The sequence below is a fragment of the Chiloscyllium plagiosum genome, unplaced genomic scaffold, assembly GCF_037043375.1.
Source record: "Chiloscyllium plagiosum isolate Xiang-an unplaced genomic scaffold, Cpla_swu_hap1 HiC_scaffold_1, whole genome shotgun sequence".
Lineage (NCBI taxonomy): Eukaryota > Metazoa > Chordata > Chondrichthyes > Orectolobiformes > Hemiscylliidae > Chiloscyllium > Chiloscyllium plagiosum.
In genome coordinates, this window is record NW_028270139.1 from 77917353 (window position 1) to 77932258 (window position 14906).

Below are 14906 nucleotides of genomic sequence, written 5' to 3' on the forward strand. Positions count from 1 at the left end.
TTCAAGTTTCACAACACCCTTCCTATAGGAGGGAGGCCAGAATTGAATACAGTATTCCAAAAGCAGCCAAACCAATATCCTATACAGCCACAACATGAGCTCTCAAGGCATATCTTCAGGTGCGGTGCTGAGTGGGAACAAGCTGAAGCGCAGCCTGGGTAAGAGTTTCTGATTCTGAATGTTTCGACTGAGGAGAAACTAAAAAGTGATGTCAGAGGAAGGCTAATTTGATTGGTTAATAGGGAATCGCTGTTAAAATTTGAAACTTTGATAAATTATTGGTTAAAACTTGCATTCAGATTGAGATAATAAGCAGAGATATAAAAAGTTTTTTAAAAAGTTTGAAAGACCACATTCAAAACTACTTAAATAAAACAAGGACAAAGGTCAGGTGATGTGTTGTTTCTGCATGATGTGGGAGCTGGTTAAACCTATTGTGGTTCCTAGTGACTACATCTGTAGTAAATGTTGGTTACTTGAGGAACTCTGGAGTTCAGAGTTGATGAGCTGGATTTTGAGCTTCAGACATTGTAATACCTTAGGGAGGAGGAAGAGTTACCTGGATGTTGTGTTTCAGGAGACAGTCACACCCCTTAGACTAACTAACTTGAATTCAGTCAGTGGTCAGGGACAGGAGGAATCCAAGAAGTAGAGTTGCAGGAGTCTCAGCCCTTGTCCAACAGGTTCGAGTAACTTGCTCCCTGCATAGACAGGATTGGGGACTGCAGGGAGAATGAGCTGACAGCAGCAACATGTTGCAGGGAACAATTCAAGTTGAGGCTGGGTGGGAGGAAAGAGAAGACATATGTAGTTGTAATTGTGCATAGTATGGTTGGGGGCATAGACACTGTTCTGTGACCAGGATTCAGTGTTGCCTGCCTGCTGCTCATGTTCAGGATACCTCATTTGGGCTGCAGAGAAACTTAGAATTGGAGGGTAAGATGCAGTTATAGAGTCATACAGATGTATGCTGAAAATGTGTTGCTGGAAAAGCGCAGCAGGTCAGGCAGCATCCAGGGAACAGGAGAATCGATGTTTCGGGCATAAGCCCTTCTTCAGGAAGGGCTTATGCCCTAAACGTCGATTCTCCTGTTCCCTGGATGCTGCCTGACCTGCTGCGCTTTTCCAGCAACACATTTTCAGCTCTGATCTCCAGCATCTGCAGACTTCACTTTCTCCTCATACAGATGTATAGCATGGAAACAGACCCTTCGGTCCAACCCATCCATGCTGACCAATTATCCCAACCCAATCTAGTCCCACCTGCCAGCACCTGGCCCATATCCCTCCAAACCCTTTCTATTCATATACCCATCCAAATGACTCTTAAATGCTGCAATTGTACCAGCCTCCACCACTTCCTCTGGCAGCTCATTCCATACACGTACCACACGCTGTATGAAAAAGTTGTCCCTTAGGTCTCTTTTATATCTTTCCTCTTTCACCCTAAACCTATGCCCTCTAGTTCTGGACTCCCTGACCCCAGGGAAAAGACTTTGCCTATTTACTCTATCCATGCCCCCTATAATTTTGTAAACCTCTATAAAGGTCACTCCTCAGCCTCCGACGCTCCAGGGAAAACTGTCCCAGCCTGTTCAGCCTCTCCCTGTAGGTCTAATCCTCCAACCCTGGCAACAACCTTGTAAATCTTTTCTGAACCCTTTCAAGTTTCACAACATCTTTCTGATAGGAAGGAGACCAGAACTGCATGCAATATTCCAACTGTGACCTAACCAATGTCCTGCACAGCCGCAACATGACCTCTCAACTCCTGTACTCAATACTCTGACCAATAAAGGATTGCATACCAAACGCCCTTCTTCACTATCCTATCTACCTGCGACTCCACTTTCAAGAAGCTATGAACCTGCACTCTAAGGTCTCTTTGTTCAGCAACACTCCCTAGGACCTAACCATTAAGTGTATAAGTTCTGCTAAGATTTGCTTTCCCAAAATGCAGCACCTCGCATTTATCTGAATTAAACTTCATCTGCCACTTCTCAGCCCATTGACCCATCTGGTCAAGATCCTGTTGCAATCTGAGGTAACCCTCTTTGCTGTCCACCACACCTCCAGTTTTGGTGTCATCTGCAAAATTACTAACTGTACCTCTTATGCTCAAATCCAAATCATTTATGTAAATGACGAAAAGTAGTGGACCCAGCACCAATCCTTGTGGCACTCCACTGGTCACAGGCCTCCAGTCTGAAAAACAACCCTCCACCACCACCCTCTGTCTTCTACCTTTGAGCCAGTTCTGTATCCAAATGGCTAGTTCTCCCTTTATTCCGTGTGATCTAACCTTGCTAATCACTCTCCCATGGTAAACCTTGTCGAACGCCTTACTGAAGTCCATATAGATCACATCTACAGCTCTGCCTTCATCAATCCTCTTTGTTATTTCCTCAAAAAGCTCAATCAAGTTTGAGAGACATGATTTCCCATGCACAAAGCCATGTTGATTATCCCTAATCAGTCCTTGCCTTTCCAAATACATCCACATCCTGTCCCTCACGATTCCCTCCAACAACGTGCCCACCATCACGTCAGGCTCACTAGTCTATAGTTCCCTGGCTTATCCTTACCACCCTTCTTAAACAGTGGCACCAGATTGGCCAATCTCCAGTCTTCGGCACCTCACCTGTGACTACTGATGATACAAATATCTCAGCAAGAGGCCCAGCAATCACTTCTCCAGGTTCCCACAGAGTTCTTGAGTACATCTGATCAGGTCCTGGGGATTTATCCATCTTTACCGGTTTCAAGACATCCAGCACTTCCTCCTCTGTAATATGGACATTCTGCAATCTATTTCCCAACAGTCTACATCTTTCATAACTACTGATGCAAAATACTCATTTAGCATTTAGTATCTCCCCCATTTTGTTCAGCTCCACACAAAGGCCACCTTGCTGATCTTTGAGGGGCCCGATTCTCTCCCTAGTTACCCTTTTGTCCTTAATGTACTTGTCATGGTCCACGTAGGTACCAATGACATAGATAAAACAAGGTCTGTTAAGGGAGTATGAACAGACCAGGAGCTAAATTAAAAAGTAGAATGAAAAAGGATAATAATCTCTGGATGACTACCTGAGCCATAAGCTAATTGGCACAGGGTCAATAAGATTAAGCAGCTAAATGCATGGCTTAAAGATTGGTGTAGGAGAAATGCGTTTGAATTCAGGTGACATTGGCACCAGTACTGAGGAAGATGAGACGGTATTCATCTGTTCTGACAGGGTGACACAGTGGCACAGTGGTTAGCACTGCTGCCTCACAGCGCCAGAGACCTGGGTTCAATTCCCACCTCAGCGACTGTCTGTGTGGAGTTTGCACATTCTCCCCATATCTGCGTGGGTTTCCTCCCACAGTCCAAAAACGTGCAGGTTAGGGCTAAATTGCCCATAGTGTTAGGTGAAGGGGTAAATGTAGGGGAATGGGTCTGGGTGGGTTGCGCTTCGGTGGGACGGTGTGGACTTGTTGGGCCAAAGGGCCTGTTTCCACACTGTAAGTAATCTAATAAACCCTCTTCACTGTCCACAACACCATTTTGTGTCATTTGAAAAAGCTACAGACCTTCCCTCCTATATTCACATTCAAATCATTTATATGGATGACAAAAAGAGTGGACACTTGTGCCACACTGCTGGTCACAGGCCTCCGGTCTGAAACCTTTCACCACCACCTCAGTCTCCTACCTTCAAGACAATATTGTACCCACATGGCTAGCTCTTCTGAATTTCATGTGTGCTTACCTTGCCAACCAGTCTACCAATACCTTGTTGAAGTCCACAGTCAACATCCATCACTCTACCCTCCCGTCTTCCGGCACCTCACCCGTGGTTATTGATGATACAAATATCTCAGCGAGGACCCAAGTAATCACTTCCCTAGCTTGCCCACAAAGTTCTGGGATATACCTATCAGGTCCTGGGAATTTATCCACCTTTATGTGTTTTAAGATGTCCAGCACCACCTATGTAATATGCACATTTCTCTGGGACTTCTCCACCAACAACACAAGGCCAAATGCAAACTGGAAGAAGAACACCTCATTTTCTACCTCATGAACTTACAACCATATCGCCTTAACATAGAATTCACCAGCTTTCAAATCTCACACCCCCCCATCTCATCTCAGGCCCAGTCTGCCCTCTCCATATCGCTCCCTTAACTAGATACTACCTGTCCATCTTCCTTCCCACCTAACCCCTCCACCCTTCCGACTGACCAATCACAGCCACCTCCTACCGCCAGTCCACCCACCCTTCCCCTAGCCAGGTTGTTTCAGGTTGAAACTTTCGACTCCCCTTCTCTGATGCTGCCTGACCTGCTGTCCCACCCATGATGTGGATTCCAGAATTATACACAATACTTTAGCTGTGGCCTAACCAATGCTTTATACACTTCCATCATAAACTCCTTTCTCTTAGACTCTGCGTCCTGAATAATAAAGGCAAGTATCCCATATGCCTTCTTAGACTCTTTATCTCCATGTCTTGAACATGTACATCAATGTCCTTCTGATCCTCAGTGCTTCCAATCTATTATCCCACTCACCATTTACCATCTATTCCCTTGTCTTGTTTGTCCTGCCCAAGTGAATGCCCTCATACATACCTAGATTGAATTCCACTTCCCACTGATCAGCCCATCTGACCAGCTATCCTTTTCTAATACAATGTTATCCTCCTCACTATTTGCCAACTCAATTTTCCTATCATCTGCAAATTTACTTATCAATCCTCTTTCATTCAAGTTTAAATCATTTCTATATGTTATGTATTAGTTTTAAATCAGAGTATGGTTTCTAGTTTTTAAAAAACCTACCCAACAGCAATCTAAGCACCTCATGGTTCATGTATTGTTTTAATGCAGCAAATTCACTGCAACAGTGCATCTACTGATTGTATCTTTCAATATCAGAAAACTGCAATATTTGTATGTGGTCAATCATGATATCTGCAAAGCATAATATCTACCAGATTAGAAAGTTGCTCAAGATGTAAAGTTGTCCCTCTTATTCCCAGTCACATTTTTTACTCTACCTCCAGCAGTAGATTAGAGTTGCTTATTCTCCCCCTCCTCTGTCATTTTTATTTGTTTACATGGTTCAAATGCTTCCCTCCTTAATTTTGTGCAGTATATTTGCATTTCTTGGTAAACAGTTATTCATATACAATGAGTCCTACTGTCAAATGTGCAAAAGAGTTGACATTCATCATGGCTCAATTGTTTGACTGACTGGAAATAAATAGAAATAACTCCTCTAGCACCAGTGCAAATATCATGATCCATAGTAACAAGACAAAACTTACTGCACACACCATTAGATCCAAATATTTATTTTGTGATGCCAGATAAACAAATATAATCACTCCTCTGGCCCTGGTGTAAATATCTGTTTCCTTAGTAACAATAAAACGTACCTCAGATACCATTAGTTCCAAGCAGTTATTTAATACCAATCATAAAATGTTCCTATTTGCCCTTTCACCTGAAAATGATTTTTAAGCATCCTGACAAAAGTGTAATCTTCATCTTTTACAATACAATAACAATACGACACAGCATAAGAATAGGCCCTTTAGCCCACCAAGCCTGCACCGATTCCTAGCCTTATTTAGACCTACTACTTATTGCCCATGCACTTCTTCTATCAGCCTCCCGTTCATGTGTTTATCAAGATATACCTTAAACGTTGCTAACGTGCCTGCTTCCACCACTTCCACAGGCAGTGCATTCCAGGCACCCACCATCCTCTGCACAAAAAAAATCTTCCCTGTACTTCTCCCCTAAACCTTCCCCCTCTCACCTTGAACCTGTGCCCACTCGTAGTTGAATTTTTAATCCTGGGAAAAAACCTCTATCTACCCTATCTATGCCAGTCATAATTTTGAAGATATCTATAAGGTCACCCCTCAGCCTCCATCTTTCCAGTGAAAACAATCTGAATTTATTCAAACTCTCTCCTAACTAAAACCCTCCAAACCAGGCAATAACCTGGTAAACCTTTTCTGCACCCTCGCTAAAGCATCCTCATCCTTCTAGTGATGTGACGGCCAGAATTGCACACAATATTCCAAATGCACCCTAACTAAAGTTTTGTGCAGCTGAAACATAACTTTTATATTCGATGCTCAATCGACAAAGGCAAGCGAGCTGTATGCCTTCTTGATCACTTTATCCACCTTTGTTGCCACTTTCAGGGATCGGTGGACCTGTGCACCCAGATCCCTTGTATGTCAATGCTATTCCAGGATGGTATGTTGCCTCCCTGGTACCAGGGTCATGGATATCTCCGAGTGGGTAGAGGGCATACTGAAACTGGAGGGGAAAAAAAAGGCAGAAATCATTGTCCATATTGCTATAAATGACTGAGGTAGGATGAGTGACAAGGTCCTGCAACAACAATTCAGAGAGTTAGGTGGTAAACTAGAAAGCAGTACCTCTAAAGATAGTAATCTCAGGATTACGCCCCATGCCACGTGATACTGAGGCGAGGAACAGAGACAAAGTATAACTGAAGATATGTCTAAAGAGCTGGTGTAACGAGGAGGGCTTCAGATATGTGGATTACTAAGATGTCTTCCAGGGAAGGTGGAACCTGTACAAGAAGGACTGGTTGCACTTTGATTGCAGGGGTACCAACAGCCTGGCAGGAGGTTCTATAGTGCCACTTGGGAGGCTAGGGTTTTTGGGGAGGTGGTGGTGATGTTTTGGTTATTGGAGCAGAAATTAAGCATAGAGACTGGGGGAAGAGCTTGAGTGTAAGGCAAATATAGCTCAGAAGAAGAGCAGTCAGGGAGGGGTTGCTGAGGTCAGTGGAACTGGCGGCTTAGACTGTATTTGTTTCAATGCAAGTAGAAGAACAGGCAAGACGATGAATTTAAAACCTTGATTAATGCATGCAATTATGTTGTTGCTGTCACACAGACATGGTTGAAAGAGAGACAGGATTGGGGACTTAACATTCCGGGGTGTCAACGTTTTAGACAAGTAAGAGGAGCAAGCAAAAGAGGTGAGGGAAGTTGCATTACTAGTTAGTGAGCATATCATAGCTGTGCTGAGGGAGGATACCCTGGAGGTATCTTGCAGTGAGGCATTATGGGCAGTTCTCAAGAATAGGAAGGGTGCAATCATAATGCTGGAATTGTACTACAGACCTCCCAGCTGCCAGCAGGAGATCAGGAAGAGATATGTAGATAGATTTGGGAAAGATGAGAAAATAACAGGACTGTTGTGTGGATGACTTCGTATTTAATTTATATTAATCTTATGACAGAATTTCTCCAAGGTCATTTCACTGTAAATAGAAGGATGTATCGTGGCTGTTACAATTTTCATCCTGGTCTTATCCACATTAACCTCCAATGTGCATACAGAGTGCCCACCTAAGTAGATATCTTTACTATTCTTAGTAGTGTAGAAGCAAATTACTGCAGATGCTGTGCGAATCTGGAATAAACAGAAAATGCTAATAATAACAAGCACCTCAGATATTATTTGTGGAGACAGAAATCTGGAACATCATCAGGTCCAGCTAAAAAATAAAAATTTGTATTGCGACTTTCACATTCTCAGAACATTCAAAAATATTTCAGATAATACCTTGCTCATGCAGCAGCCAATGTCCACAGCAATATAAACGTAAATAAGCAACACATTCTTCCCTCAACCAATACTGGGATTAAAGTTGGCAGCTAGGAATTGATGCCATAACTGTTATTAGGCAGCCCATCTGAAATAAGTCTCTTGGAAATACAAAATGAAACTATTTTCAAGAGAGGTTCTGAGATTTTCCAAGAGGTTACTGAAAAGAAAGTTGCTGTCTCCACTTGTCCCTCTCAAAAGAAACTCCCAAATCTCCCAGAGAAGCATCATCCAATAAAGCATCTAAGCTCCAGAAACAGAAAGAGAACTTTAAAATAAGTAGAACATTCATTACTTCTGACTGCATCAAAAAAAGTTAAGCAACCTCAACTTAAGGTTTAAATCTTATACTTCAAAGGCAACCTAAACCATACATTCTTCCATCTTTCTTTGTACTTGACAGCATCCCATTTATTTTTCTGCTGATGGATGGGTGGGAATGCTGGTGCCCAATTGACTGCATACAGGCCATGAGCTCAATGCCTTGCCATTGCTGTTCTACTCAGGTTCAGAAAGTAATGCATTTTCTTCCTTTAACTCAAGAAAATCTTCTGACGTTTTTTCCTTATTGCAAAAGTAATTAGTTGCAACTTTATTGGCGCAAGTTATAACCTTGCAATAAGAACAAATCTTTGATGTGGTCATCGAGAAGGGTGAACAGAAGTGAGCCACTTTCCCCCCTTCTCATCTAGTGATAAGTTTATTGCTGCATTGGAGTGATAATACTTCACACTCTCAATGCAATGCTGAAATATCAGCTTTGATCATGTGTTCAAAATTGTTGTATGGAGTGGTGCTTCAGTTCACAACCACTGCCTCAAAAGTGAGCATCCCACTCAGCTAATTAACTCTCAAATGGGTTCCAAATGATGCTCCAACATAGTCAAGAGCAAAGAATCTGTAATCATTTTCAACTTTGAAGGATAGTTACTGGCCAAAGTACTATGAAGAAACTATTTGAATAACTTAATTTGCTGGACTTACTAGTTTATAAATGGCGGTGTTGAAAAAAATTGCACCTTCATGATGTTTATTCATTCCTTGTCACTTTTGATTTTTTTTAAAAACTTCTAATCAAGTATCCAGCTGACTAAGTTAAATGTTTAGACAGTTAATTTGGTATTGCAGCTCAAAAACACACCCCTTTGGAAATACTGCTCCTCTGAATGGTAATCTGCTATAAGTGTGCACTAGACAACAGTATAAATGAGATAAAAATCATTTATCTTAGAGATTGATTCTACATCCTGAGTTATGTATTTGTAAAAAACAGTTCCAACAAGATGTTTTGAAAATGAACATAACCGAGATTTTAAAAACTAACAGTTAAATATATCATAAAGCTACATTCAACTACTGTATGTTTGTTCATTTCCTGTGCCCACAATACTTCCTTCCAAAATAACCAACCAACATATGAGCACGTCAGGGGCAATCTTAACCCCCACAAAAGAGAGGTGGAAAATTGAAATTATTAAACTCTAACACATATCCCCAATCTACTACCCACTTCTGAATTGAATGGAGGGAAACTTGAATACCTGCGAATAACCTGATCACTGGAAGCATGTCAAAAATCATTATTACATGATAATAAGTCAATTAAAACAGAATTCACCAGGAGTTTTGAACTTAAACATCTCCAGCATAGGATTCCCAGGCACAAATATACGTATTAGTGAAGCATGGAAGATGAAAGTGATCAGAGTTCCAATTGCCCAATACAACTAGATTCAGTGCTTAAAACTACCCTTTCAATCCCTGAAATAAATGTTTCATAACAGTTCTTAAGATTGTAGCTGTTTCTCAGAAGTTTTAAGGCTTTCAAATGGGTATTAGGATAAGGAAAGGCACCGTGGATATTTTAGAACTATAATCAACTAAACATGAAGATTCTTTCTGAGAAGGGCCACTCCACTTGAAAGGTTAACTGATTTCTCTCCACAGATACTGCCAGACATACTGAGCTTTTCCAGCAATTTCTATTTTTGTCTCTGATTTACAGCATCTGCAGTTCTTGCAGTTTTTATAAAGAAGCCTTTCTAGATGTTGGTTCCCCCAAGCATCCAATATAATACTCAAACTATTACCCAATATTCAAATCAGCTGTATAAATGACCATGGAGGAGAAAGTGAGGACTGCAGATGCTGGAGATCAGAATCAGAAAGTGTAGTGCTGGAAAAGCACAGCTGATCAGGCAGCATCTGAGGAGCAGAAGAGTCGACATTTTGCACATAAGCTCTTCATCAGGAATGTGTGTGTGTGTGTGTGTGTGTGTGTGTGTGTGGGTGGGCGGGGGGTGCTGAGAGATAAATGGGAAGGGTGCAGGGCTGGGGGGTGGGGGGGGGGGGGGGGGGAGAGGTGGCTGGGAATGCGATAGGTAGATGATGGTGGAGGTAATGGTGATAGGTCGGAGCGGAGGGTGGAACAGATAGGTGGGAAGGAAGACAGACAGGTAGACAATTCAAGAAGGTTCCTTTGGGGCCTTGGATGGAGGTGAGGAAGGTGGTGTGAGTGCAGGTTTTACAGCTCTTGCTGTGGCGGGGAAAGGTGCCAGGAGTGGAAGGTGGGTTGGTGGGGGGTATGGACCTAACTCCCTTGTTAGGTCAATGCCCCCTCTACATCCAGAGATTTTTCTGCACCTCCACACGTCATCTACTATGTCCGTTGCTCTCAATGTTGTCTCCTCGACACTGGGGAGACAGGCCACCGACTTGCTGAATGTTTCAGAGAACATGACTGGAACGCACACACCAAACAACCCCACTGCCCTGTGGCCGAACATTTCAACTCCCCCTCCCACTCCACCAAGGACATGCAAGTCCTGGGCCTCCTCCACCACTGGATTCTAGCTACCCATGCCTGGAGGAAGAACGCCTCTTCTTTTACCTTAGGAACCCTCCAACTACACGGGATCAATGTCGATTTCACCAGTTTCCTCATCTCCCCTCCCCTATCTTATTCCAGATCCAACCCTTCAACTCGGCACCACCCACTTGGGCAGCTAGGACAATTCATCTTCCATCCCACCTATCCGCTCCGACCTATCACCATCACCTTCTTCCAGCTATTGCATTCCTAGCTACCTTTCCCCCGACTCGCCCCCATCCCATTTATCTCTCAGCCTCCTTGTGATCCCCACCCAATTCCCAATGTTATGCTCAAAATGTTGACTCTCCTACCCCTGACCAGCATTTCCAGCATCACACTTTTTGACCATAAATGACCATGTTACATATGTAACTGAACTAGCAATCCAGACTCAGGTTCTGGGGATATAGGTTTGAATCACACCATAGTAGATGCCAAAATTCAAATTCAATTACAAAAATCAAAAACTAGTCGAATGGCAATCATGTAACAATCGTTGGTTGTCATAAATACCTATCTGATTCACTAACATCCTTTAAGAGAAGGAAATTTGCCATCACCCAGTCTAGTTTACATGAGACTCCACATCCACAAAAATGCGGATGACTCTTAATTGTCCACTGAACTTGGCTAGCAAACCAGTCAGTTCAAGGGCAATTAGGAATGGGCAAAAAGTGCTGGTTGAGCCAGTGATACCCAAATCCTTTATATTGATAAATAAAACAGCGAAGTCTCTTTCTTATATTAATAAGATACCAAATTTGTCCTTACTGCTGATGATGGTGTTTTTCTATTGCATATAATGTTTAAAGTGTTTATTGGAGGAACACTGCAAAGGATCTTATTTAATGAGTATCCCATACATTGTAAACTAAATATCACATACGAATCAGTGTTATTTGTTTTATTTTATCAATACATGTTCAAATAGTATAGTTTCTGCAGCATATAACAGCAAACATTACTCGTGACGCACTCTGGAATACAGGCCAAGCACAATTGCTAGCCAACATTTGTCTCTAGTTGCATTGACATTAATAGCCTTCCAAATGTTCATTGATTTTACAGTGAGCTTGAAAAGAAAGCAAAATAAAATCAGATTTAAATAAATTACTTTCATTGGTGGTATGCTACATTTAAGTTTTCAAAGACAACTAGAAAATGTATTTCATGCATTAGGCACTTAACAGTAATTTGAGAGAGAACATTGTTGAATCGTCCTTGTGTTTTTGATATTTAAGACTCTGCTTCTGTATCAGCTTATTCACAGTGCCAACTTGATCAAATCTGCTCCTCTTTGACATATATTCTAGTCAACTTGTTTTCAGGACAGAATTACATAAAAATGCAGCAGAAACCTGGGAATGGTAAGGGAGTAATTAGGATAATTTACTAGAGTAATTTATGCAAACAGTAAAGATCAATTTGAGGAGAAACTAGTTAGGTGTAAACATAAGATTCATGGAAAGGGTTAAAAGAAGTCGTGGAGGTGTGGGAGGGAGTTTGTAAGCAATATAAAGACCAGCATGGACTGTTTGAGCTAAATGAACCTAGGAGTTATACATTCTGCAGTTTTAGAGACAGAGATGAACAACACGACAACCAACCCTTTGGTCCAACTCGTCCATGTCAACCACTTATCCTAAATTAATCTAGTCCCATTTGCCAGCACTTGGCCCATATCCCTCTAAACCGTTCATATTCATCTCCATCCAGATGCCTTTTAAAATGTTGTAATTGTACCAGCCTCCAACATCTCTTCTGGCAGCTCATTCCATACAAGCACCACGCTGTGTGTGTAAAAGTTGCTCCTTCGATCCCTTTTAAATCTTTCCCCTCTAATCTTAAAACTATGCCCTCCAATTCTGGACTCCCCACCCCAGGGAAAAGACCTTGTCTATTTAGCATATCTGTGCCCCTCGTGATTTTATATACATTAATAAGGTCACCCCTCAGCCTCAGATGCTCCAGGGAAAACAGCACCAGCCTATTCAGCATATCCCTATAGCTGAAACCCTCCAACCCTGATTCTAGAATGGTTAGGGATTTCAACAGAAGATATGGTCAGAAATGATCAGATAGGTCTTCACAGATGCTGCCAGACCTGTGGCTTCTGTTTTTGTTTCTTTCAGGTTTTATTTGGTCAGAACATTATTCTGGAAAGTTACAAAAATTAGTTATAACTACACATCATCTCAGCATAGAACACTAATAACTTCTCATTAATAACATTTCATTCATTTATTTTTCATACAACGTCATCTTGATCAACTGGGCCAATGGCTGAGGAGTGGCAGATGGAGCTTAGATAAGTGCGAGATACTGAATTTTGGGAAAACAAATCAGGACACGACTTATACACTTAATGGTAAGGTCCTGGGGAGTGTTGCTGAACAAAGAGACCTTGGAGTGCAAGTTCATAGCTCCTTGAAAGTAGAGTTGCAGGTAGATAGGATAGTGAAGAAGGCGCTTGATATGTTTTATTTTAGATATTAGATTCCCTACAGTATGGGAGCAGGTCCTTTGACCCAACAAGTCCACACCAACCTTCCAAAGAGTAACCCACCCAGTCCTAATCCCCTACCCTATATTTACCCCTGATTAATGCACCTATGGGCAATTTAGCACAGCCAATTCACCTGACCTGCACATCTTTTGGTTTGTAGGAAGAAACCGGAGTGCCCAAAGGAAACCCACGGAGAAACAGGGAGAATGTGCAAATTCCACACAGACAGTTGCCCAAGGCAGGAATCAAACCAGTGTCCCTGGCACTGTGAGGCAGCAGTGCTAACCACTGAGCCACCTTGCTACCCATTTAAAATTGAATTTGCATTCCACCATCTACCATTGGTCGTATTTGAACCTGGGTCCACAGAACATTATGTGGGTCTCTGAATTAATAGTCCAGTGATAATACCACTAGGCCATTGCCTTTTATTGGTCAAAGTATTGAGTACAGGAGTTGGGAGGTCATGTTGCAGCTGTGTAGGACATTGGTTAGGCCACTTTTGGATAATCACGTGCAATTTGGTCTCCAATCGGAAGGATGTCGTGAAACTTGAAAGGGTTAAGAAAAGATTTACAAGGATGTTGCCAGGGTTGGAGGATTGAGCTTTAGGGAGAGGTTGAATAAGATGGAGCTGTTTTCCATGGAGCGTCAGAGACTGAGTGACCTTATAGAGGTTTATAAAATCACGAGGTCAATGGATAGGATAAATAGACAAAATCTTTTCCCTGGGGTAGGGGAGTCCAGAACTAGAGGGCATAGGTTGACAGGGGAATAACATAAGAGAGACCTAAGCGGCAACTTTTTCATGCAGAGGATGGTGCATATATAGAATGAGCTGCCAGACGAAGTGATGGAGGCTGGTACATTTGCAACATTTAAAAGGCAATTTGCATCATAGATGGGTATATGAATAGGAAGGGTTTGGAGGGATATGGGCTGGGTGCTGATAGGTGGACTAGATTGGGTTGGGATACCTGGTTGGCATAGGCGATTTGGATCAAAGCGTCTGTTTCTATACATCTCTATGATTCTGTAACTTACTGGCATTCTAAAATACAAAGTACTGATCAGATAAGAAAATCCCAAATGTATTTTAGATCTTAATATTGAATAAAACAAATGTATTGACAAAAAATGCAAAGGTTGTTACTTCAGCCAAACGTTTCCTGTGCGACGTAAATAATTCGAGGGTAATGATGATACTAAATTGTTGGGATCACTTTAATTTCCCCTGAAGAACAAGCAGGGGAAAAAAAACAGCTGCGCGTCTCGATATATATATATATATATATATAGCATTATAAACCAAGATTTTTGATGAAACGCACCGAACTCCGCAGAAGTTACAATAGGGTTGGGTTTTAAAGTACAAACTACTCAGTTTCCAGTAACGTATTAAATCTCTGCCTCCTTGCTGCATTTTTACAGTTAAAACAGCGTCACTGGAAAATATTCAGTCAATACAAGTGTTCTGTCTTTGTTCAATTTAGTGCATCCCCAACCCAGAAGGAAACAGCAGAATTTCAATTATCACGATGTTTCTGTACTTGGGGGTGGAATCTAGGCTGCAGCAGGAGATCCTCCTATCTCAGTATTACCTGTGCTGTAGTGCCACCAGCCCGAGGGCGATAACGTGAGGCACGTCCAAGTGAGTCGGCCACTCACCCGCAGCGACGCAGCCGAACACGCCACACTCCTCCTGGATCCCTGACTCTTCAAACTCCATGCCGGCTCCACTGGGAACCCCGTAAATCTCTCCACACTATCTTACTCAACGATAAATAAGGAAACAAACCCCCTTACCCACTCACTACCAGGCTAACTTTGTTAAAGTTGTACGTTAACCCCCACCCCCCTCCTCATTAACCAACC

The 14906-nt window shown here is 42.2% G+C and overlaps 1 protein-coding gene across 1 annotated transcript in view; it reads right to left on the reverse strand.

Annotated features, from left to right (window-relative positions):
- ppat (phosphoribosyl pyrophosphate amidotransferase) overlaps nucleotides 1-14873 on the reverse strand; it is a 57959-nt gene extending 43086 nt beyond the window's left edge. Inside the window, exon 1 of the mRNA XM_043690405.2 lies at nucleotides 14633-14873. Within this exon, the coding sequence (XP_043546340.1) occupies nucleotides 14633-14760 (128 nt within the window). The 5' untranslated portion in view covers nucleotides 14761-14873. The remainder of the gene's footprint in view (nucleotides 1-14632) is intronic.
- Nucleotides 14874-14906: the final 33 nt, after the last annotated feature.